General features: G+C 42.8%; 1 protein-coding gene across 4 annotated transcripts in view; it reads left to right on the forward strand.

Annotated features, from left to right (window-relative positions):
* The window catches only part of ELP3 (elongator acetyltransferase complex subunit 3), a 98,051-nt gene that overhangs the window by 49,775 nt on the left and 22,289 nt on the right, over positions 1-25,987 (forward strand). For all 4 annotated transcript variants that reach the window (XM_080615645.1, XM_080615646.1, XM_080615647.1 and 1 more), the window contains 5 exons: positions 2,747-2,940; positions 9,340-9,430; positions 13,836-13,901; positions 20,168-20,395; positions 23,253-23,334. In XM_080615645.1, coding sequence (XP_080471771.1) covers positions 2,747-2,940; positions 9,340-9,430; positions 13,836-13,901; positions 20,168-20,395; positions 23,253-23,334 — 661 coding nt within the window. The remainder of the gene's footprint in view (positions 1-2,746; positions 2,941-9,339; positions 9,431-13,835; positions 13,902-20,167; positions 20,396-23,252; positions 23,335-25,987) is intronic.

Below are 25,987 nucleotides of genomic sequence, written 5' to 3' on the forward strand. Positions count from 1 at the left end.
GCTGAATCATCCTGGTCAAGGGTCCATCAGGAACTGGAGCTGGCATGAGGTTGGGATCAGGATGGCATGGCTGGAAGTGTGGACAGGGCAGGGAGCCATCACGTCTGCTGCCTGGGGAGCTGTAGCACAAACCAGCCCAGAGTGCTTCCAAATAAGTCATTTATGTCCTGTCCTCCGAGGTGGTGAGGACGATTTATTATTTCATGGAGCTGGCAGGATAAGTATGTTTTCTGATCTTGAGGTGGCCATGTGAGATTTTGTGACAAACAGGAGTGTTTATGGAGTGCATAAACAGTCCTGAGGAAAGGAGGAGACCAGCCTTATACCTGCACATTTTCCACAGTGAGCATCTGGAAGCTGGGGTTCAGAGTCATCTCTCTTTATCTGCCTCAGCCTAGATTCCTTGTAAACCAGTTCCTTTACAGACGGCCCAGCTTAGTAGGATAAAAGGTCTGTTACCTCTCTGAGATGGTTGGTCTTGTGTCTTGGATATTCTTTGAGGAGAAATGAGTTAGTTATACCTAGTTGAGGCTGAGGGTGGAGAACGAAGTTGTTTAGCGATTCTGTGATAAGGTGAGTGCAATGAGGCTGTGCCTGGGTGGGGTTCTCTCAGCAGCAGTAGTAGCTTTTGGCACAACCATTTTGCAGAGCTGCAGGTAACTCAAGCGGGTGAGTTGATCCCAGTTAAAACAATCTTGTAAAATGTAAAACCAGTACCTCCCCCTCGTGTTGATTATTTTTTTTGAATGGGTCCATCCAGGACTTTCTGCTCCTTAAGCCCTCGGTGCTGCTGGGATGATGATGATGGCTGAAGCTTCATCAGGCCATGGATGCAGGATCTGATGGTTAAGTTTTGCAGGAGCAGTGTGGACTTGGGGCTGTTCAGCCTGGAGAAGAGAAGGCTCCAGAGAGACCTTGGAACAGCTTCCAGTGCCTAAAGGAGCCAGCAAGAAAGCTGGAGGGGGGCTTTTGACAAGGACTTCTAGGGATAGGAAAAGGGGGAATGGCTTTAACCTGACAAGGGAGATTGAGATGAGATATGAGGAAGACGTTCTTGGCTGTGAGGGTGGTGAGGCCCTGGCACAGGTTGCCCAGAGAAGCTGTGGCTGCCCCATCCCTGGCAGTGTTCAAGGCCAGGCTGGACAGGGCTTTGAGCAACCTGGTCTAGTGGAAGGTGTCCCTGCCCATGCCAGGGTCTTGGATTAGATGAGCTTTAAGGTCCCTTCCATCCCAAACCATTCTGTGAGTTTTATGACTTTATTCATGGTCTGGATCTTGTTTTGTCTCTTAAGCTGACTCAGTTGTCCTTCTCTTAAGGATGTATATAAACTGCTCAGCATGTTGGTCTGCCTGGAAAAGCTGCTTAAATGGTTTCTTTTTTTAGCTGGGTTAGTTCTGGGGTCTGTTGTTCTCTGTAGCTGCACAGCAGGTAAGGGTGGTGTAGGCGTGTGGATGTGCCAGGCAGAAGCTGCTGGAATGGCCAAGGCTGCTGTGGTGCTGCCATTTCTCTGACCTTGCTCACCTCTTCTGTATTTGTGCTGGATCTGGCATGCATCTGAGTTTGTGCAGATCCATTTTGATGTGCTTAAGCTAGCAGCAAACCGTTTGCTGCTTTTTATCGTATTGAAGTATGGTTTTGTGAACAACAGTGAGCCAACAGAGCTGCTCGAGAGCTGCTTGGATAGGGAGGTCCTGCTCCCATCAGGCTGCTAATGGCACTTTATTCCAGCATCAGGGCTTGCTGGAGCACTGCAGGAGCTGGTTTAACACACAGCTGTGGGAGGAAACAGCAAAATGTCTTGAGTGGGTCTGGGCCACATGAATGTTTGAAGCACTTCAGCAAAGTGCTGGTGAGTACCAAAGCTAGCATGGCAACTGGTGGGACCACGATAGCCTGCCATTATCTCAGCTTAACAAACTTACATGATTTTCTATATTATCTTTGTTCCTCATAATATGATGCTGGAGAGGGATCAACTGGTGGATTTCAAGTGTGCAACAGTCTAATCCAGTCTTAGGTCTGGCCATTGATGGTATTTAATGAGGACCATGTCATTGCTTAATTCAGTTCCGTGGTTGCTTGGTCCAGGATGCCCTGCCTGGTTTTCTATTTTTTTTAAAGTGAATATATTTTAATTGTCATCAGTGAAATTTAATTTCAAACCCCCCCCCAATGCGATTGTTGTGTAGCATGAGCTGGTGCTGTCCAGTTTGTGTTTTGGTGCTGGGATTTCATCACAGGAATAAGCAGGAGGTACAGATTGTCCTCCTGTTCTCCAGGATTGTTCAGAACATCACTGTAGAATAAATCTGTTTTTCTTCATTGCTATTCAAATGATGTGTCGCAGACACATTGATTAATCTCTAAATGGGCTCTGCTGAGATTGAAGATAAGTACACTCATTTCCATTGTTCTAATTCTGAGCAGAGTCTGTTACAATAAATGGTGCAGTATCTATTGAATTCATGCTGAAAGGTAAAAGCAATGCACAGATTTGACTCGTAGCATTGTCATGTGGATTTTTTCTTTAGCGTCTTCTCTAAATCTAGAATGTACTCTTTATCTCAAGAAAAAATGTCGTAAACTGATAAATTCTGGCAACTCAGTGCAAGCCAGTAATTCTTAAAACATGTTTACAATTGTCTTTACAAAATCTGTCTTGAAATTCATTTTGTTGGGACACTGAAGCCCCAGGAAATGTGGTTTGTTTTGCTGTAACTTGCATTTTTTGTTCCACTTCTGCAGGAGTTTTTTGAGAATCCTGCTTTTCGTCCAGACGGCATGAAGCTCTACCCGACACTAGTGATCCGTGGCACTGGTCTGTACGAGCTCTGGAAGACTGGAAGATACAAGAGCTATCCCCCCAGCACTCTTGTGGATCTGGTGGCTAGAATCCTGGCCCTTGTCCCACCATGGACACGTGTGTACCGTGTTCAGAGGTAATTTACTGTGTTGGGCCTTGTATATTGATTTATTGCACTTGGAGGGATTCTTACTTTAATTATAGCAAGATCTGACTCAGCCTTTTATTATTTTTCAGCCTTAGTCATTATTACACTAAAGATTTTTAAAACTGCTTCCTTTCTATTTGGGATGGGAAAGGCCAAATAGAATGAGAAGCTATTTAAATTGAACTGCTTCTGTAATGCACCCAGAAACTTGGAAGATTTCTGGAGGCCCCACTGTTGCTACCACTCAGACAAGAGCATAGGATGCAGCACACATAATCCTCTAATGATACTGGTGGATAATTGCCTCTTGGCTGTGGGTAACATTCCCTGTATTTGTTGCAAGAGCTACGAGGTATGTCATTTTTTTGGCTATAGAGACTTCCTTTCTTTCCCCGTGGGTATTGCAGGGTTTTCATAAATGCACTTATGATAATGCCGTTATTTCTGGCACTCACCTCCCAGGACAATAGATAATGCTTACATTTAGCACTATATTTTCAGTGTGGGCTCTCCCTTGGATTATTTTTCTTCTCTTATCTCCTAAATCTTTTTGATAATAGTAAGGGAGGCTATGACATACTTGACTATTTTCACATGTGCAGACAATACTCAGTTGGCTTCCAGCTATGTGAGCTGGAAACAGTGCCAATGCTGAGCTCTCCAAGAGCATGTGGAATGAGAAAGCCTTGTGCATTAGACATCACCTTCCTGGACTTCTCTAAGGTATTTGATTTTGTGTCCTGTGAGAAAGAAGTGTGACAGAGTGGGGATAAACAGTAAAACATGATAGAGAAGAAAGGTGGCTGAAGGCAAGAAATGCTGGGTAGCATTGACGAAGAAAATACGGACTCAGGGTTATTAGTGGAGTTTCTCAAACTTCCATGTAAAAGTCTTGCTCAAATCTTGCTCAACACTTTATTTATTTACAGTGACACAGAAGGTAACAGGGCATTGAGGAAACCTTGCAGGGCTGGAAAGCATCATTGAAAAAGAGAGGATGAACAAGCAGGATCTGGTGGTGGTGAAGCTGAAGTGATAGAGATGGGATGAGATGCAGTTCAGGGAAGTTTGAGGTCAAACTCCAAGTTTTAGATTAGATACTAGGAAAAAATTCTTCCCTGTGAGGGTGGTGAGGCCCTGGCACAGGGTGCCCAGAGAAGCTGTGGCTGCTCCATCCCTGGCAGTGTTCAAGACCAGGTTGGACAGGGCTTGGAGCAACCTGCTCTAGTGTAAGGTGTCCCTGCCCGTGGCAGGGGGTTGCAACTAGATGATCTTTACGATCACTTGCAACCCAAACCATTCTGTGATTCTATGAAACTGGGAGTGGGTTTTGCTGCAAACCATGAGGTCATCATGTGAAAATAGCAGAGGAGGAAAAGTTCTAGTATCTTGCTCTGTAATATGAATAAGCCACTGGTGAACGTAGCTGTGAAAAGCATTTTTTTTCAGGATAACACTTTTTAGAGATGAAAGTATTAATGCAGCAGCCAGACAAGGCTTTGGTTAAGTCCTTGTCTGGAATAATCTCCATCTTCAAGAAAATGAACTGTGGAAATACGTGCGGAGGAGCACCAGTCTCTTTTTTGCAGGATAACTGTGGGCATAATTGACCTCTGTAATTTTTTGAGAGAAGGAAAATAACCTTTTAAGAAATAGGAACATAGATGTAGGGAAAGAACAAGAAGATAAGAAGTGGCCTTGAATAAAATGAGGCAGGAAGCTGGGAATTTTGAGTCAGGACTGAGATTCTGCAGTAGCCTTCCAAAGTTACCAAAGAGGAAGAGAAGAGAAATATGAATATGAGGAAGCTTGAGCTTATGAATTTTATTGAGGCTTATGAATGTGATTGAGATACAGAAGCATGCGGTAACTGAGACATGGTTTCAGCAACCAGGAGATCCTTCCTTCAAATCTTCATTACTGTGAGAAACTGGTGGCTGTAGCTGAACTCTGAGAAGGATATGACACTGAAGAAAACAAACATGGCTCACAGTAAATATCTACTTGGTATTCCCTCAGGCTTTTCACATCACTTATAGGAGCTTTAAACTGACAGAGGGGAGATTGAGATGAGATCTTAGGCAGAAGTTCTTCCCTGTGAGGGTGGTGAGGCCCTGGCACAGGTTGCCCAGAGAAGCTGTGGCTGCCCCATCCTTGGCAGTGTTCAAGGCCAGGTTGGACAGGGTTTTGAGCAACCTGGTCATCGTAACAGGGTTTTGAGCAAACTTCTTGAGCACCTGGAAGGTGTCCGTGCCCGTGGCAGGGGTTTGGAACTGGATGAGCTTTAAGGTTTCCTTCAATCCAAACCATTCCATGATCTTGTGATTATTAAAGGGAAAACTCCTGCCTTTTATCCCTGCACGTCTTCTTCATCATCAGTTCCACTATAGATGCAATGGCCTGTTTGTTCACCGTATCTTCATATCTGACTAAACCAGATTTATTCTTAAAGGATGTCATATGAGTTTGCAGCCTAGCAGGTCTTCTAAGGAACACAGGCCTGGAAATGTCTTTGCTGGTGTGCTGATTTGCTTGAGATTGACTGATTTCCTCTCAACAGCAGCAGCCTCCATCCAGCTGTCAACCTGTTGTCAGTTATTATGTTCCAGTGGAATAGCTGTTTTCTTACTGACTGCCTCGTTATCTGAAACTTGTTCACAGTGATTACAGATTTTTACACTTCCAGTGCAAAGTCCAAAAGTTATTACATTGATCTAAATTGCTTTCAGGGTCATTTTATGACTGTAGCAGAATAATAAACAAAACCAGATTTCTAAAAACTTCTGTGGACTGTTCCCAACACTGCTCCACTGGAGACAGCAAGTTTTTCCCTGCTCTCAGTTGCTGTCCCAGGCCCTTTCCATCTCCCTCCAGTCTTCCATCCTTCACATCTTACATTTCAGGCCCTATTTCCACAATTCTCTTGGATTCAGCTAGTGCCCCAGACAGCAAGTTCTTCCCTGTGAGGTTGATGAGGCCCTGGCACAGGTTGCCCAGAGAAGCTGTGGCTGCCCCATCCCTGGCAGTGTTCAAGGCCAGGTTGGATGGGGCTTGGAACAACCTGGTCGAGTGGAAGGCGTCCCTGCCCATGGCAGGGGGTTGGAACTTTAAGGTCCCTTCCAACCCAAACCATTCTGTGATTCTATGATTCTGTCTCTATTCTCTATACAAGGTTTTGAGGAAACATAAGGGTCTCAGTATTTCTGTAGTCTGTCGCATGCTCATAAGAATCAGTTTAATGAATCATGGGAGAGGTGTCACTGACAAAACACTGTAGAAGTCTTTCTGTGTCAGGAAACCGTGTTAAATATGTTTTAGTTTTATTAGGTTTTTTTCTTTAAAATTGAAGTGCTGTTGATAATGGCTGGTTGGAGGAGAACACATCTTCCAGGTTGTTTTGTGACTGTCATGGATGCTTACTACTGTATTTATCCTGCATGTTTGTGAATCTTATTATCACAGAAGCACTTTAGTGTGTGAGAAAGTGTGAAATGACAGGATTAGTGCTACACCTTGAGACTTTTTCTTTCAAGGATCTCAGTGTTTTACATGGTTTTTTTCACTCTACTGATGGGGAGATGTAGATATGAAGAAATAAAATACCTGACTCAACAGAGATCATGTAATAAGTCAGAGCTGGTTGCAGACTCTGAGGTCTTTAGGCTTTCACTGTGTGCTTCAATCGGCTGCTTCACAGGTGTCCTAAGTAATGCAAAATGTTTGAAAACCAGAAGATTAAACAGGCCTTGTTGAAGCTCCTGGCAAATTGCACATTAACTTTAATAAGGTCAGGATTTAATCCCCTGTATCCCTGAATTTGCTTAGCATTTTAACAAGTCCTAAAAGCACTGGTAAAATGCTGTCTGGTGGCTATTCAAAATAGGCAGTTAGTGTGTACACTCATGTTACACACACGGTACTTATTTAAATACCCTGCCTTAATCTGAAGTGGGGATGGAAGGCTTGTTTCTTGCTTTATCTTTCTTAAAATGCTGATTTTCCACATTCATATTTTAATTGAGTTTGCTCCCTAGTAGGTGGATGAGAGAGGCTCAAGCTACTGTATGTTGTAATCCACCTTTCATTTGCAGTACTTCATTTACTATTTCATAGCTGATACCAGATTTAGCTGAAGATCTGGTACTGGAAGATGTTAGGATGTTTTATCTGTGTCCCTGTAGGGAAAAATACATCCTGCCTGACTTCTTGGAGTTGTTCCATAATTAGAAGAAAGGCGTTCAGTTAGATTATCACTGCAGATCTAACACACCCTGCTGAAAATGCTTTTCTCCACTAGTGTGTCCTTTAGTCACAACATGAAGTGCTCATTTCCTCTAATTGAAGCTCTTTGAAGTATGTTGTGGTGGCTGTGCAGTGTCTTATTTACTCAAAGAAATCCACCGAATAAATGAACTGGGGAGTTAATCATATTTTGCCTCAACTTTTTGGCACGTGAGTGTAAGAGGCGAGGAATTTTTCTCAGACTCTCTGGCTTTATATTAAAAAAGGCAGGGAAAATAAGGAAGAAAAGTAAAATATGGGGTCTCCATTAAACGAGGAGACCTTCTAGCAGCCTTCCAGTACCTGAAGGGGCCAACAAGAAAGCTGGAGAGTGGCTTTTGACAAGGGCCTGTAGGGATAGGACAAAGGGGAATGGCTTTAAACTGACAGAGGGGAGATTTAGATGACATCTTAAGAAGTTTTTCCCTGTGAGGATGGTGAGGCCCTGGCACAGGTTGCCCGGAGAAGCTGTGGCTGCCCCATCCCTGGCAGTGTTCAAGGCCAGGCTGGACGGGGCTTTGAGCAACCTGGGCTAATGGCAGGTGTCCCTGCCTGTAGCAGGGGGGTTGGAACTGGATGATCTTTAAGAGCTTTAAGATCCTTTCCAACCCAGACCATTCTGTGATTTTATGATTATGCTGGAGAAAGTTGTATCAAAATAGGAGTGTGATGCTGAAATGGGAGGAAAATCCTGGAGTCTTGAAGCTCTTGTTTTCATTCTTAATGGTAAAGGAAAACTTTTCTTGCCCCATCCCTTGCCAGTGTCTCAGATTTCTGTAAGGCACTACAAGGATCAGGTCTTTAGGACCCTTTAAGACCTTCCATCTTTTCAGCTACTGCTGAAAATAGTGTTAATGGGGGCCATGGTGTGAATGCAAGTCCTCAAGGAACTGAATGCATCAATTAATATGTTTTACAGAGGTCATCAGACAGCTGCTAGGTGGTGATGACCTTCAATCACCACTGAACCAGCATAGATTGAGCTAATTACATTACCAATTCCCTGAACCATCACATTCTCTGTTGGTTTTTTTTTTTTGTGATGTTCTGTTTTTTACTCTGTTGATTGAATCTTTATCATAGGGAAAAACGAAGAATACTCAGCTAGGAATGCTTCAGCCCTGTTTGAGACCCACATATTGTACAATTTACTGAGTATCTTTGATACTTGTGTAGCCCTTATTTCCCTGAAGAAGATCCAAGGGGGTTTGGGTTACTCCATAGTGCACTTGGGTGGTGTGTTACTGAGGTGCCAGGGGGGAGTTTTTGCTGGGGAGGGAGAAGCATTTGAGATCACCAGATAGGACACCATTAGATAGAAGGTGAGCGTGGAGCCAATAATCTGCACATTTCTTTTTCAGTTTGATCTGGATGCATAAATCCTCCTTTCCCTAAGGGCTGGTATCCTGCTTTTATAGTCTCCAGTGGGACTAGCTGCCCGGGAAGGCAGTGGAGAGGCCTAACCTGATCTTGCTTTCAAATTTCATTTTAGTACCTTCCTTGGAGAACTGGAGGAAGGAGTTCTGCCATTTGCAGACTCATGATTTACATTCCCATAGGAAGGCCCTAGACCTTTTAGATGGGCTTTGCTGCAAATCATTTGCTAAACAGAACTTTCTCACTTTTAAGCAGCTAGTGTCCCAGTATTGAAATGTAATTCTGATGAATTTCCCCTGATGTCCCTTCAGCTCAGAGACTGCAGAAAGATGCAGTCTGGTTCCTAATTGCTGGTCTCAGCAACAGATACCATGGAGGACATCTGACCTGGAGTCACAGGCCCAGCTGGGTGTTCTTTTTTTTTCCCAAATTTCCAAGTGAAGAACTGAGAGTGAAATTATAACCTGTTTCTTAGGATTCTAAAAGCCTTCTTTTGTCTTTTTTTGCTGAAGTAAAATCTGTAGCTTTTTCACTTCATTTTTCCCCTGCTCTTAGTTGTGTTTTGTCTGTGTTATTTCCTTTTCAACCAAAGACTTGAAATGAAGGTAATTCAGATAAGTTCTGTGGTCTGCTATTTGGGATCTTGGCTTAGGTGATTGTAATGGTGTTTTGTGGTCTATTGTCTGCTAATGCAGTTGTTTGTGCTTTTTGCTTTGCTCTTTTATACAGAGATATCCCAATGCCACTAGTCAGCTCTGGAGTGGAGCACGGGAACCTGAGAGAGCTTGCCTTGGCCAGAATGAAAGATCTTGGGACACAGGTAAAATATTTGTCAGTTGATATTGAGGGAAAGCTGCTTGATGACTTTATACAAAATAGCATAAAGGAAAGGAATGACTGGAAGGCACAATAGGAGCTAGGTTTACCTGCTGAACTAAAATGATCTGCAAAGGTCTTTAAAAAAAAAAAGTTAATGATTGAAAAGCACCTAGAGGATCCTTCTGAAAAGCTGGTTTTGTTTGGCTGATTTTTAGTTTAGCACTTTCACCCTTTTCCTGAATGCACCTGGTAGCTAGTTTGTGGTATTCCATTTTTTAGCAGAATGAAATCCTTAAATCAGAGAGAAGGCAGGAAGATTTCTTTTTAATTTATGCTATTAGAAATTCTCTTTTCTTTCTTTTTCCCACGCATGCACTTACTTGACTGAACAACTGAAAGAAAAGCTCTTAGTCTGAGGGCAAGAGAGATTTCAGCACAAACAAATGAGACTTGATATTCTTCATATTTCTATGGTCAAATAAAAATAGGTGTGGGGGTGGAAAGAACGAGGGGGAAGGAGGAATTGAGTTCGTATTTGAAGTCAGAAGGAGGTACGTGTACCCTGTCTTGATTTTTCTCAGAAGATCACTGCAGCAGTTGGCATTCACAGTGCATCTCATGGTCTGCTGTGACACTGCTCATTCTTTGAACCTTGCTCTGAAACCCAGTTATTAACCACAGTTTGCAGAATCCTCCAGTAAAATTATGCTAAGTTCTTCCTTTCTTGGGATGTCTGACTTCAGTTTTGGTCCGCACTGTACAAAAAAGATGTGGCCAGGCTGGAGAGGGTCCAGAGAAGGACCACAATGATGATCCAAGGACTAGGCAGCTGTGCAAAGAAAGGCAGAGAGCTGGGGTTGTTCAGTCTGCAGAAAAGAAGGCTCAGGGGAGACCTTATCCCCATGTTCCAGTGTTTAAAGGGTGGCTACAAAGATGAAGGAGACTCCCTTTTTGACAAGAAGTCACATGGAAAAGACAAGGGGTGATGGGCACAAGTACTGCTGGGGAGATTCTGACTGGACACACAAGGGAAATTTTTTCACACTGAGAACCAGCCACTGGAATGATGTCCCCAGGGAAGTGGTGACTCCCCAACATAGGACACTTTTAAGATTTGGCTGGACAGGGTGCAGGGCCATCTAGTCTAGGTCATGCTTTGCCAAGGAAGGTTGGAATAGATGATCCTTGAGGTCCCCTCCAACCTGGGATTCTAGGATTCTGTGAAAACATCACATGAACCACATGCTCCTTGAGTCTATTCCAGAGGACTTTAATTGCTCTGGTGTTCAGGCAGGAACACATCCTCACCATAACTGTTCCACACATCTGTATTGTGATTCAGTGCTCCCTCTTTCTAGCTCACCTTTTCTTAAAGATGTTTCAAGGCATTACTGCATGCAGCAATATAAAGTCTTCAGCTACTGGGTTTGTGCCTGTAGTCCCACACCAGCTTGTGCTCCTGACCTGTATTTTTGGTATTTAACATAGATCTCTTGGCTACATCTAGCTCCTTTACTGCCTTTGCCATTTCACTTGCATCTTAAGTAGTTGCTGTGCAAAAGATCAGAAAAGAAAGACTCCAGACTGTCTTCTTCCAGCTTGCTTTCCGTACCCCTTGATCTTTCCGAAGCTGGTGTCCTGGACTTTCTCCTTGAATCATTCATCCCAGTCTCTCTCCAGTAGCAAGCCAGGATTTGGCAGACAGCTTTGCCAGCCACAGAAGCTTCCATCCCTCCTGCTGACTTTTCACTTCAAAACCGGGCAGTGGAGGCAATCTCCTTGATGCAACTGAGCTTTTTCAGTTGAGCTTTTTAGGGCTAAGTGAACACTTCTTAGAGTTGATACTGAAACCACATCATTTGATCAGAACCTGATCAAGACCAGCTGGAGAAGTGGGGATAGCTGATCCATGGCAGGCAGGGCAGAGCTGAACCATTAAAGAGCTTGTCAGGCTGGCAGTCATTGCTTTTAGAACCAAATCTGTGCATATCTCTACTGTGCAGGTGATGTGAGGCAGAAACACTACAGCTGGTGGAATGAGGAACCAGTATAGCTTGAAATGTAAGGTACTGTTGTGGTTTTGTTGTGTCATAGGAGAAAATTATATATATACTTTGTCCTCTTGTCTCTTAAAGAGAGGAAAAGGCTGAGGCAAGGAAGGGACTTATAGGAATCATATCTTTGCCAGCTCATCAGCTCTGGCAGTTCTGTTATCTGTCTCTGAGGAATGGCTTGGTGAGGAGCATGTTAGAGGGATAGGGATCAGTATCAGTCATGCCAACACTGCAGCTTGTGTCTGTGGCCTTGTGGAACCAGATGCTAGCCTTTATGGTTGCCGGCCACTGAGTGCAAGTGGAGATACACTGCTGGGACACAGAATTTTTAAGCAGCATCCCACAATACATTGCCCTTCCTCAGTTCCTCTTAATGAAGAGTGGATGTTTCTCTGCCTTTTACAGTGCTGTTTCTGTACCTAAGAAATTGTAAAGCGGAGATGAATTTGTCTACTCTAGAATCCTGGTACGACAGTGAATCACAGAATGGTTTGGGTTGGAAAGGACATTAAAGCTTATTTAGTTCTAGCCCCCTGCCATGGGCACAGACACCTTCTACTAGACCAGGTTGCTCAAAGTCCCATCCAGCCTTGCCTTGAACACTTAATCCTGGAATCTTGCTTTTACCATAGCCCACTCTAAGAAACTAACACAAGCCCACACTTTTTTTCCTGCCATTTGGGAGGTGGTTGCTTTATATTGATAATGGAATTAAAAAGCATTCAGAGAAGGACAGGGCATGAGATGGAGCTGTGCTTGTTCTGCGTATTCAGAATTTCTGTGTGAAATGGGTTTTTTGCATCCCCATCTGAAAGTCTGGCTTTTCAAAATCCATGGACAGGTAGGTGCTCTTGCTGTTAGACCAATTTTACCCTGTTGGTGGAGGTTATCTTCCTTCCTTCCAAATAGAGCAGAGCTAGTGGAATGAAACTAGCTATCTAGACTGTCCTAGTCTAGATATTGCAGACCAATGCCCAGACTTTATAGTTTCACATATAAAAAGTTTGAAAGAAAGCTAATGATAAAAGCAGTATTATTCTCTTGAATAATGATCTCTTAGTCTTCTGGTTTGCAGAAAAACCTCTGAAATGCAAACAGATGTAACCAGTTACCTACCTGCAGCCCACAAGACCTCCTTTCCTGGGTTAATTTCATGACCAGATTAAGTAGTTAATTTTAGTGCTTTTAAGCTACTTGTTCTGAAGCCAATTACCAAGTTTCCAGCCATTTAGAAAACTGAAAAGGAAAACTAAACACCTGTCCAGTAGCTTTTTACAGTAAAGAAAAACATCCTTTAGGCTTATAGCTAAAGGATACACCTAAGCCTTATCCTTTAAAGTCTATGTCAGTTTTTCTCTGGGACTTCTGGATCAGACCCCTTGGTTTTATAAAGGTGTTTTATGTTGATGTGAATGAGTGCTATTTTTTTTAAAGATAGGTCTAATCTATGTATGAGTCTATGAAACAAGCATTTGCAACTCAGCTGCTTTGGGTAAAACTCCTGTGGCTATACTTTGCTGACAAAAGTTGGGTTAAGTTTAGCGTTAGACTTCCAATAAACCCGCTAAGATGTGGATGCATGTAGTCTTTTACAATAGGAGTGTTCATACTATTACAGCCCTTTGCTTACATGAGTGGGTGCCAAATGACTCAACTTTGACTTTGTTGAGAAGCACAAAACTTTATACAAGCTATAACCCATCTCTCAAGCACTGAGCTTGGGCCCTCATCTCCTCTGTCTGGCTTCTAAGGGAGGGAAGATTTCTTTTGGCTCTCATTGTTTTCTGCATCATTGGTCCCAAGCCTCAGTGATGCCTCTGTGGATGCCAGAGCAGTGTTTGCTTTACTTTATGATATTTGGACAGGGCTTCTGCAACAATTCTCATTTAAAAGCAAGAAAAGGGGTTGCTGAGATTCAAAATCTGTCCATTTAAGGACTCTCAGGTGCTTTGGTGTAGATTTTACCAATGTTAGACCTTCCCAGTGAAGGATAAAAATGGATTATGCCAAAATCTTTTTTTTCTCTCTGTTACTTTTCTTTATGCGTTGACTTTGCTTCCAGACCCTGCTGCTTGTGAAAAAGAGTCCGTTTCCTCTTAGAGCCATAATGGTTGCTTAGTGAATTGATTTTTGCCAGCATGTCTTTCCATTTAGCACTAAGACCTCTTTCTGAGGTATATTAAGAATGGATCGGTGAGCATTTTTGTTTTGAAGTCTACCGATTTGAAATTAATCTGTGTAGCTTCATGGTCTTTCAGTTTAGTTTTGAACCCAGTAGGTGTCTGGAAATCTGTATGTTGCAAAGCTTAATGTTTTTCTCCTATGTAACTTTTTTTTTCCTCTCTTTCTTAGTGTCGTGATGTAAGGACAAGAGAAGTCGGAATTCAAGAAATTCACCATAAAGTGAGACCATATCAGGTAAGATTTGTCTTTTGGGTTTTTTTTTCTAGGAGCTTCTGTCACACACAATTTGTTATATGTGTTTGGTGTGGAGGCGTTGGGACCCATTTGTTGCATGTCCAATCCTGTGGTTTGCCTTTGTAGATGTATCCAATTTTCCATTTATTTTCTCAGCAGCTTTGGATGTCTTTTGTTTGAGTGCAGTCACATGCTAAAATTTATGGACCACCATGTTCAATAAACTGACTACAGCCAGCAGTTATTTTGGTATTTTCAATGCTGTAACAAAATAACTGCCTTCCCTTTTCTCCCTCCTCATTATAAATTTGGATCTAGAAAATACCAATAACACCGTGTGTGTATGCTGAACAGGAATGACTGTTTAGCAGTGCGACTTTACAGCCTTTGTGAATGTTTATATAGGCAAATGGTCTGTGTGTAAATATACACACATATATGTGTGGAAGTGTATGTGAGTGGATCCATTTAGCATATGACCCTTATGTTGTGTTTTTCCTTCCTAAAATAGTCCACAAAAAGACTTATTTTGTAGAAAGCAAAATGTTCATTGCTGAACTTCAAGCATCCAGTTTAGGAAACTGGTCCTTCAGTTCACTGTAGTCACAAGGAGGGATTGGTCCTTCTACGGAGTTGTTTGGAGGTCCGTGGCATCCAAGGAGACGAGTTTGCGAATATCACACAGGGTCTGATCCATCTTACTATACATGTATGCTGTGGCTAATAAGTCATACCCTGGAAGTATGCTGTTCCTTTTCCTTTGCTGATATTAGAGAGGGACTGAAAAAACTCTGGAGTTTGTCCATCATATATTGCCTTTACTTTCAAATAAGAATTCTATGTGCCAGGCAGAAGATCCTGCTACTCCCAGGTAGCAACCCAAATCAGAAGGACACTTACATATATCTTTCCTCTCGTGTGCAATGGGTACATGCCCACTTTCTAAAATGTGAGCCACTAAACTTCGGTTAGGCTTTCTCTGTATCAGCAGAGAGAGAGCGATTCATAGGATCATAGAATCACAGAATGGTTTGGGTTGAGGGAGACCTTATCATCTAGTCTAGGAGACTACCATCTAGTTCCACCACTCTGCCATGGTCAGGGACACCTTCCACTAGACCAGGTTGCTCCAAGCCTCATCCAGCTTGGCCTTGAACACTGCCAGGGATGGGGCAGCCACAGCTTCTCTGGGCCTCGCCACCCTCACAGGGAAGAACTTCTGCCTAAGATCTCATCTCAATCTCCCCTCTGTCAGGTTAAAGCCATTCACCCTTGTCCTGTCCCTGCAGGCCCTTGTCAAAAGCCTCTCTCCAGACTTTTTCTCAGCCCCTTTAAAGAAGCTGCTCTAACGTCTCTGTGGAGCCTTCTCTTCTTCAGGCTGAACAAGCCCAGCTCTCTCAGCCTGTCTCCATAGTAGAGCTGCTCCAGCCCTCAGAGCATCTCTGTGGCCTCCTCTGGACTTGCTCCAACATCCTGCTTATGATGGGGCCGAAGAGTTGGATACAGGACTGCAGGGGGGGGGTCTCACCAGAGCAGAGGCGCAGTATCCCCCCTCTCACCCTGCTGGTAACACTGCTGGTGATGCAGCCCAGGATAATTTATATGAATGTGTAACAATCCCCAATAAATAATCTTGTTCTTACCAGATTTCTGCAAGAGCTGAGGCTGTACAGACTCATTTGGATGTAGGCCATGCAGCCTTTATGCTCTGCTCTTGTTATCTAATCTGCGGTCATCTCACAGAATATCTTCCAAAGATGTCTGTTGTCAGTGGTGCTAATCTAATTTAAATTGTAAATTTCTTGAGTAGTTAGCAAATAGCTTATCACAGGGTTTTCAAAGCAATGTTATGTTGAAAATTCCTTTTGTTAAACTCATCCATCTGAGTGACAGGAGGATGTCATTATGTAGTCTTTGCAAAATTTATCATGACAGCAAGCAAGAAAAATATTCTGAAGATGGTATAATTTTTCATGCACTTTAGACTAATGACAAGGTATGATGTTGTTTTTGGCTTCGTAAGTAAACAGCGCATCCTCTTGATAAGAGAGGCTATCATGTCAGATCTAAAATAAATTAATTGTTTGCTGTAATCACTTATACTTTATGCATCTTCTTTCTGTTAAGGATCAGTAGGCTGTATGTATTTTCATAATGGTGATTACATGTCTGCTTTTAAAAGTATTTCAATTTTTTTTTTAGATCAGTTTGAAGTAGATTACTTGCCTATAGCTGGTTATTTACAGAGCTGTCTCCAAGCTGCCTTTTCAATTAGTGGCTTTTCTCCATTGCAGTGGAAGGTATTTGCTTGCTCTCAGAGTGGTTAAGGCTGCCTAGTGCTATGTAATAGCCTTAAAAATGCTCTAGTGAATTGTTGCTGTAAAGAGACATTCAGAATGACAGTTTTTGAAAGGCGAGGGGCAATGACAGCTCTGTTATGGATATGAACCTGCATTAGTGTTAAAGCAGAAAGTGTAAAATGCAAAAGCTTCTGTTCCTGCAAAGCAGGGTTGTATCAAGGTAATGATCTCAATATAAAGCCTTAGTAGGAATAAGGCAGTTTGTTAAGATGGTTTAGGTTGAGTGTAATCTGAAACTGGATTTTCCTCTTTGTTTGTAAAAGTAAGTTTAAAACAGGCTGTGCCAGAAGTTTGATAGGGTTGCATACTGAAATGGTGATCCATGTTGATGAGGGTTATCCTTACCCAGCGCACAGGATGCTTACAGACAAGAAACTGGTGCTGGGGATTGTGATATGCTGCTGTGCATGGCTGTGCACCAGCTGACTAGGAGGTGATTCTGGATGGCTTTTGCCACATTCATATCAGTATCCCAGAAGGAAAAGGGTTTGTAGATCTCATGAGTTCCCAAAACCCCGTTGAGGGGGATTTATGTATTGTAGGGACCCTCTGTGCCCAGGGAATTGGGGAGAACAAAAAACTCAACCCAGGAGGGACTTTTCTGAGCGTATGAGCTTATCTGGTGCGTGCTTATGGTGCTAAGAAGATGCACATAATACAAAACCTCCTGGTAAAGGTTCCTGTAGTCTTGCTTTGTCTCTGTCTAGAAGTGGCTTTCAGACTGGAGGTGGGCATAACGCAGCATCTAGTCCCTGCTGGAGGACAAGCAGTGGAACCAGGCTTTCTACTGATTTTGTTTTGTCCTCAGAAGAAACAAAGAGTTCTCCAATCTTGCCATTTCAAACTCTTAGTATAACAATGCTTAATAATATTTTCAGAGGCTTTTTATACATTAGCAAGAAGCTTTACCCTAACTTGGTTTTTCACATACAAACCTAGCTGGAGAATATGGATATTTAAAAAATCTCTTTTCTTTTCCTGCACATTTCCATTTTACCAGTGGCATTATGTACTTAATTGTAGATCTGGATCAGTGTGTGTGTCAGCTGTCCTGACACACAAGCTGGAGCGGAGTTACGCTCTCAGAGAACTTGGCACATCAGTAGACGTCTGCTTGGGTGCTTACCCTGCGAGCTGTACATCAGTGTTGAAATGAGCCTTGCTTCTGCAGTCAGCAAGGGATGTAATTGTGAGCTGCGTTCACCCAGGCTTTGTCATGGAGTAGAGCAGGCAGGCGACAGAATCCCGTATGGCTTTTCTGTAAACAAATCTTTAATTCATGGATTTCTGGGTATGAGAAGGTTTGCAAAAAAATACTGAGGTCCTTTGCTTTAGTTTGTAGTAATACTGGGAAAGCATGGCAAGATACAGAGTCACAGAATTATTTAGGTTGGAAAAGACCCTTAAGATCATCAAGTCCAACTGTTAACCTAGCACTGCAAAGTCCACCACTAAACCCCAAGCACCACATCTACACATCTTTTAAATATCTCTAGGAATGGTGACTCCACCACTGCCCTGGGCAGCCTGTTCCAGTGCTTGACAGCCCTTTTGGGGAAGAAATTTTTCCTAATATCTAATATAAACCTCCCCTGGCACAGCTTGAAGCCGTTTCTTCTTGTCCTATCGCTTGTTACTTGTAAGAAGAGACCGACCGTGTCACACTACAACCTCCTGTCAGGTAGTTTTAGAGAGCAAGAAAGTCTCCCCTGAGCCTCATTTTCTCCAGGATAAAACCCCCCAATTCCTCCCAGGACTTGTGCTCCAGACCCTTCACCAGCTCCATTGCCTTTCTGTGGACCCCACTCCAGCGCCTCAATGTCTCTCTTGTAGTGAGGGGCCCAGAACTGAACAAAGGATTTGAAGTGCAGCCTCACCAGGGCTGAGTACAGGGGGATGGTCATTGCCCTTGTCCTGATGGCCACACTATTGCTGATACAAGCCAGGGTGCTGTTGGTCTTCTTGGCCACCTGGGCACACAGGAATCAATACACCTGTATGGAGGGATCAATCCTATACTGTACCATCAGGATAAATGTTAGGAACACCAGTACAGTGCTGCCATACATGTTTGAATTCCTAAAGTTAAAGGAATCTGTCAGAACAATGGCAGCTGTACCTATGTGGTGGCTTTGGTTCAGACTAGGGGTGTGCTTTTAAAGCAAATCCTCTGATTGCTTCCCACTTTGAAAGCATTCGGAAGCACAGCAACCTGAGTCCTTTCAGGTTAATTTAGAAAGCACTTTCCAAGAGTGCACCTAATGTACGCCAGCTGGTGATGGGTGCCTGGTTCATGGGATGTATTTAAGCCCCACCAACATATGTTGTCATCAGGCTCTCAATACTGCAAACTCTTGCTGCTTCTCCTCTGTTGAGCCAGACAATTTGGGAAAAAAATTCAGCCTGCTTAGCAGCTGGTTGTTAGAGGTGGGCAAGGGAATACCTACAGAAAGGATGGGCAGCTATGTCAGCTCTACCATATCAACTCAAAACACAAATAGAGTGACTCACTGTGTCACCAGATATGTGACGTTATCATCATCAGCTACAGGTTGCATTAAATTAACTCGGGGCTAGCTCAGCTACATATAAACACAGCTCCCGTTTTATGACATCTAATCAGATCTCATATTGCCACAAGGGAGTCATGTCTTGGGTCCTAGTGCTGCTTCTTGATGATGGTAGGTCATGCTCCATCCTTGGTGGTGTTCAAGGCCAGGTTGGATGAGGCCTTGGGTGACATGGCTTAGTGTGGGGTGTCCCTGCCCATGGCAGGGGGATTGGAACTAGATGATCTTAAGGTCCTTTCCAACCCTAACTATTCTATGATTCTATGACTGTCTGAAACAGAAGGGTTTTCTTCTTTCTGCTCTCTCATCCCTTAGCTATTCTTCATAGCTTCTAGGTGCTCTGCAGAAGTAATTTCTTCTACCCAAGTGTGGTCTTTATTGTATTCTTTGCAGTCAGCCCACTCTCACTTCACTTTCCCTTTCCCTTCACTTTCCCTTCCACTTGTGATCTTTGTCTGCCTTTGACATGCCTTTGTCTGGATTATTGTAAAAAATCGCATTTGAGGCAACTTACAAGTTGTTACTGGTCAGTTCTCAGAGTACTTGTCTGGATGATTTTGCTGTCTTCAGAACTGTCTGAATAAGTAAGAAAACTTCCTGCTGATTCTGTAAAGCACATGTAATGCAATATTCACTCAACACCAACTTTTTCAGATCCACTCCTGTTGCACTACACAGTTTGCTCATGTAGGTAGAACCTGTGAGGTGCCAGAAAGTACTAATTGGTAATTAGTAAGGAAGTTGACTGCTGCTTAGAAGACCCACATTCTATAGATATATCAAGCCATTTCCTTTGCAAAGCAGTAGAGACAAAGTCATAAATGCAGGTTTAGTTAAGGCAGATGCAAAACTACTTCTAAATCAGCAAGTTTGTACCTGAATTTCAATTAGAGATAGGCCCTTGGTTAGAGGTGAGAGTTGCTGCTCCCATTGATTTTGCACTGGTTATGAAACTCGGGTAACTATGAAACGTGGGGTTTAGGTTTCTGACTTACAAACATGTAACCACATGTGTAACTAGCCCTTCTTGAAATCCGACAAGTAGGATAGAAGACTAGTTCTGTCTCATTGGCAAATACATTTCTATTAAAGTAATCTCATGTTTTATCTTTAATATGACTGCAGTAACAGCAGTTCTTACCCAGTACTGCTAAAATCCATCTAGAATTAAATTGGCCTTTAAGAAAGCACTTCATGTTTTCTCTGAATCATAATAGTTTATGGACCCATGAAATTGGTTTTGGTCTATTCAGTTTGTTGCTTTAAATATTTTTAAGGACATTTTCCCTTTCTCTTTTCCTCTTTGTATTTGTCCTCGCTTCTTCTGTTTGATCAGATTGAATTAGTTAGAAGAGATTATGTAGCTAATGGTGGCTGGGAGACCTTCCTTTCCTATGAAGATCCAGAGCAGGATATTCTTGTTGGCCTTCTACGACTGCGGAAGTGTTCGGAGGAGTCATTCAGACCTGAGCTGAAAGGAGGTGTTTCCATTGTCCGGGAATTGCACGTGTATGGGAGCGTTGTCCCAGTGAGCAGTCGGGATCCTTCAAAATTTCAGCACCAGGTACTCCAAGCATCTTTTTCATCTGTGCCTCTTTCTTGCACCTCCCTCCCCTCTCCCTAGTATAATGGGAGAAGAATTTTATTATCTGAGATTCATTCGGTTGCTTTGAATTATAGTCACTGCAATAGAAACAGAATTGGATTTGAGCCCCTTCTTGAATTTCACCTGCCAACATCATGCTGCTTCTGAGTTTTTACTAGTGTGATCATGTTTAGGCAATTGCAACTGCTCTGAAATTGCAAAACAGAAAAGCACATCTGAACGCTATCAGTGTTGCTTCATGCCCGTACAATACAAGCTCGTATATGCTGCTGCTAATTTGACTTTCCAATATTGAGCATTGTTAATTTGGAAGTATCTTTCCTTTGATAACCTGTACAGTACATCAGATTTGACTGCAGACTGAGTAAAAACAAAGCAAAGGGGATACCTTGAAGTGACTTCCAACCTGGTGTTCTGTGATTTTATGATTCTGTGATCCATTGTGTCTTTTTATTTCCTTCTAAAATTGATCATGTTCAGTAGATGAATTTTACTTCTGAAATCTAAAATAATCACAGAATCATAGAATGGTTTGGGTTGGAAGGGACCTTAAAGCTCATCCAGTTCCAACCCCCCCTGCCACAGGCAGGGACACTTTCCACTAGACCAGGTTGCTCAAAGCCATGTCCAACTTGGCCTTGAACACTGCCACGAATGGGGCAGCCACAGCTTCTCTGGGAACCCTGTGCCAGGGCCTCAGCACCCTCACAGTGGTGAGACATATTTACATATGGGAAGGTGAAGTTTTATTTGGTACTACCCAGTTTTCTTTCAAAGATACATTTATTGAATATGTTCTTCCTACCAAAAATAGAAATCCAACTTTGGTTCTGAGATGTTTATCAGTTCGGGTGATGTGGTGATACTCCCAAGTAAACTCCTTCAGTTGGGTCAGACAATTTTTTGCTTCAGACATGCTTGTGAGACCATTTCACATATATATCCTAAAGCATGTGAGGAATGGAGTGGAAAGCTGTGTTTGTAATTCCTTGCAGTGACTCATGAAAATAGCACATTATCCTTCTGCTGCATGTGACATGCTGTGGCTTGCAGTGAGCAAAAATGTGAATTAGATTTTGCCCTGGTAGGTTCTGAACCTTTAGACTGAGCTTTTTAAAAAGCAATCAGTTTGTTCTCTTTGCCAGAAGTGCTCAGGGCTGATGTTTTAAATTAACATCCTTGTATTTATTAATCCCTGAATATACGCATTAAGATGCAGTTCTGCTTGATGCTGATGATGTGTGACCATAAGGCAGTGTTTGGGGGGTAGGGAGAGAAGTGGGTATTTCCACTGTAAAATAGTTAACCGTTACAAATGTAGGAAGAAAAAAAAAGTCATCCTAAGTATTTGGGGGAAAAAAAGATACTTTTTTTTTTTTCAAGAGGGAGAAAATCAATTGAAAGTAGCCAACTACAAACATTAAAATAGGCTGCAAATTGAAATTTCATGGCATATGACGCACTCGTGTTCATTCGGAATAGTCTGTGTTCAAGAGGTTAATCAGAAAATGTTCTTCACAGTTGTGGGGCAATTTCTGATTAGAAGGATGTTTCTGAATGAAGATTTCTGTGTGTTATTTAAAAATGCCTGTAAGTGTTCAGTGTTATTTAGAGCTAAATCATATCTGCTTCAGTGTTGCCACAGCCCCATTCTGTACATCTTGTCAGAAAAACAGATGAACAAAGAGCTGAGTATAATTCCCATCCTAATGTTAAGAGCTAATTAATCCAATCAGTTACTCCAAGATATATAGGACCAAGGAAGTTGTTAAACAGAGTAGAAAGGCTATTCCCTTCTTTCGAAGTATTTATCATGATTCCAGTAGCACTCCTGCTGTGCCAGGTTTCCAAACATAACCAGAGGTGTGGATCTGGTCCAGAATATAAACATATTCATCTGCAATTCTTTTTGATTTGGCAACTCCTGTGTCATGAGCTGACCCTAGAGAGTGATACAAAGCTTGAGCCTAGCATGACCTACTGCAGGGGTCATGCACCAGTTTGCTGTAGCCTTTGTGGGTAGCCCTGACAAGCCCAATGGTTGCTGCCTGCCTCAATTCTTCATCCTGAAACAAGCATGGTAGCAGCTCTTGACTCGTGGAGAGGTTGTGGGAATAAAGTCTGAAGCGCTAAGGCTGATGTATATCAGAAAAGTGAACAGCAGCAAGGCCCGTCTCTGTTCAGTAGTATCTGGCCACATCCTAGTCTAGTGAAAGGTGTCCCTGCCTTTGGCAGGGGGTTGGGACTAGATGGGCTTTAAGGTCCATTCCAACCCTAACCATTCTATGATCCATTTGAGCTTATGTCCCTCATCAAAATGGCACTGGGATCTTTCTGCAATTCAACAGCATAGGCATGTGCCTCTGGTGTTCACGCGCAGACTCTGTTAAATTCACTAGTGCAAACCCAGGTCTGTTATGGTGGGTGATTGTTGCATAGAATTGGTTATCTCAGCCAGATAGACTCATTCAGCACCAGAAATTACAGGATGCCTACCAAGTCGACCTACCTTCAATGGATTTAACTTCATTCTGTTCCCTCCATTGAGAAGCAGTCAGACACTAAAACTGACTATGAATAATTTCCTGGTAGAAAAAAAAAACCCACTGAGAAAGCTCCACTGTAAAGCTTAGTGTTCCTGCACTTCTTCTCAAGCCCTCTCCTGCACTATTCAGCAATATTCCTGATCACAGGATCATTCCTGACAAAAATACAAGTCTTTTGGAACTGTACTAATGCTTACATTCTGAGCTTGCTTGTATTTTCTATTTTTTAGAGAACTTACGTTTTTTTCCTGTTATTTCTCCCATTATAGGGATTTGGTATGTTACTGATGGAGGAAGCAGAAAGAATAGCCAAGGAGGAACATGGGTCATGGAAAATTGCTGTAATTTCAGGTACCTTTGCTTGATACCTTTTATATATATATATATATATAATATATATATAAAATATATATAATCTTAATCTGAAAATAAACCCACTGCAGCCAACGCCACTGCTGTGAACATTCATCGTATTAGGAAGAAAATGAGCATCAGCAGATGTTTCTTCTTAATGGAGTTTAATTCCATTGTAGCTTTGTCCAGACAGTACTGTTATTATAAGCAGCATACTAGAGGATGCGCTGCAGGGAACCATCCTGTTCTTAGTGCCGAAGGAAACAGACAGCATGACCATGGGTGTCTTCCTCCTCCAAACACTACTATTACCAACCCCGCTGATTTCACCCCATTGCAGGTTGTTACTGTCGAGGGCTGCTTTCCAGAGTTTATAAGGATGGAAAATTGTCAGCCTCCATTTTAGCGTCTTTCTGCAAGTACTGTCATTAGAGGGGACAGATGTGCTTTTAGGATACATTAAGTATTATCATGAAGAAGGGAGCTATATAAGAAAGAGCTGCAGCCTTTTCTCCTAGTTCATTTTCGAGGCATTGTGGCTAAGAAGAGAGGCATCAGTTCATTGCGTGTGTGTGAAGTCAAGGTCAGGACTGCCTTTGTGTCTTAATTTGTCTTATATTAGAAGTTATAGTAGCCATAGAAATGTTTTACAGGCATAGAGATCTATGACTGGGGAAGCTGGCAAATTGCATTAAAAGAGAAACTCCTGTTGGTGTAAGATTAATGTATGCTGGGGAATTTAAATGGAATAGCTGTATTTTAGACCTCTCAAATAATAACCTTCTGCTGCTGAAATCCCCTGAAAAGCAGAAATCCACAACTTTGACCCATGCTGCTCAGTGCTGAAGCAAAGGGTTGTTCTGTGTGTTTCTGGCTCTGTAATGTTCCTGGATGTTGAAAAGCCAGCGTGGGCCATATCGACAAATACTTGTGACAAGGGCCAGCACATGAGTGAGGGCAGTGTATAGGCAGTAGTCAGATCAGAGAATCACAGAACAGTTCGGGTTGGAAGGGACCTTAAAAATCATCCAGTTGCAACCTCCCTGTAACGGGCAGGGACACCTTCCACTAGACCAGGATGCTCCAAGCCCCGTCCAACCTAGGCTCCCTTGACCTGCTCGTCATGTTGCTCCTGCTGCAGCCCAGGATGCTTAAAAATAATTCTGTGTTCTGTGGTTCCCCTGTTTCTTATTTAAGACACATGCCAGTCCTGCTTCCTGATTGCTGCTTCATGGGTGTCAGTTTGAACTTGGAATGGAGTAGAGAGGCAAAGGTGAAAATGATTTCTTTTGGTTTTGCTGGTAGAATCTTGGCTTGGTATGTGTGGAGAGAGGAAGACACAGTTCCTCCGTGCTAAAGAGCACTTCTTTTGAGAAGAACAGAGAACATACAGCAATTGCTAAAAAATTATTTATGAAAGCATTCCATGGTAATTAACTGATTTTAGCTGTATTTTAGCAAACTGATGTGAAGAATATATTCTTTGCATGAAGATCCAGTGCAAGAAGTCTTGTTTTGCTGCATGCAGAGTTTGTGGCATCCTACTAAGAGCTCATCTGTGTTCTTTGGGTTTGGGGTTTGGGTTTTTTTTTTCTTCCCTGGAGTGCAAAGTACAACATAGTGCAGTTTGTCTTCAAACACAGAATAGTACAGCATCTGTGAAGACCACAAAATTTCCAGCTGTTTCCTTGGAGATGTTACCACTTGAATTGCAGTTCCCCTGTAGGTTTTATCTGAAATAAAAATGCAGCCGGAAGTTCTTCCTCCATTGGAGGATGAACTTGGTTTTGCTAATTGTGGTTTCAAAATAGATTTTTAATCTGGGAACCCACTGCAAGATTACATCTCCAACATATTGCAAACTTTTGACTGCTTTCTAGAGGGAAGCTTGTAAGGGTGTTATGCTTTTTGTGCAGCCTTTGCTTTATATTTTATGTTGAAGAAAATACTTTCTTCAGCAGTATTTTCCAGTCTTGCACTTAATGGCTACATCAGTACTAGTCAAATAAATAGTGCCAGAACATGCAGTGTTCAATGCAGAACATTTGACAGTGGGATTGAGTGCGCCCTCAGCAAGTTTGCCGATGACACCAAGCTGTGTGGTTCGGTTGATACGCTGGAGGGAAGGGATGCCATCCAGAGGGACCTCGACACGCTTGTGAGGTGGGCTGATGCCAACCTTATGAAGTTTAACCATGCCAAGTGCAAGGTCCTACACCTGGGTGGAAGCAATCCGAGGCACAGCTACAGGTTGGGCAGAGAAGAGATTCAGAGCAGCCCTGCAGAGAAGGACTTGGGGGTGTTTGTTGATGAAAAAATGAACATGAGCCGGCTGCAGTGTGCGCTCGCAGCCCAGAAAGCCAACCGTATTCTGGGCTGCATCAAAAGGAGCATGACCAGCAGGTCAAAGGAGGTGATCCTGCCCCTCTACTCTGCTCTCGTGAGACCTCACTTGGAGTAGTGTGTGCAGTTCTGGTGTCCTCAACATAAAAAGGACATGGAACTGTTGGAACAAGTCCAGAGGAGGGCCACGAGGATGATCAGGGGACTGGAGCACCTCCTGTAAGAAGGTAGGCTGAGAAAGTTGGGGCTGTTCAGCCTGGAGAAGAGAAGGCTGCGTGGAGACCTCATAGCAGCCTTCCAGTATCTG

The sequence above is a fragment of the Psittacula echo genome (genome assembly GCF_963264785.1).
Source record: "Psittacula echo genome assembly, chromosome: 4".
NCBI lineage: Eukaryota > Metazoa > Chordata > Aves > Psittaciformes > Psittacidae > Psittacula > Psittacula echo.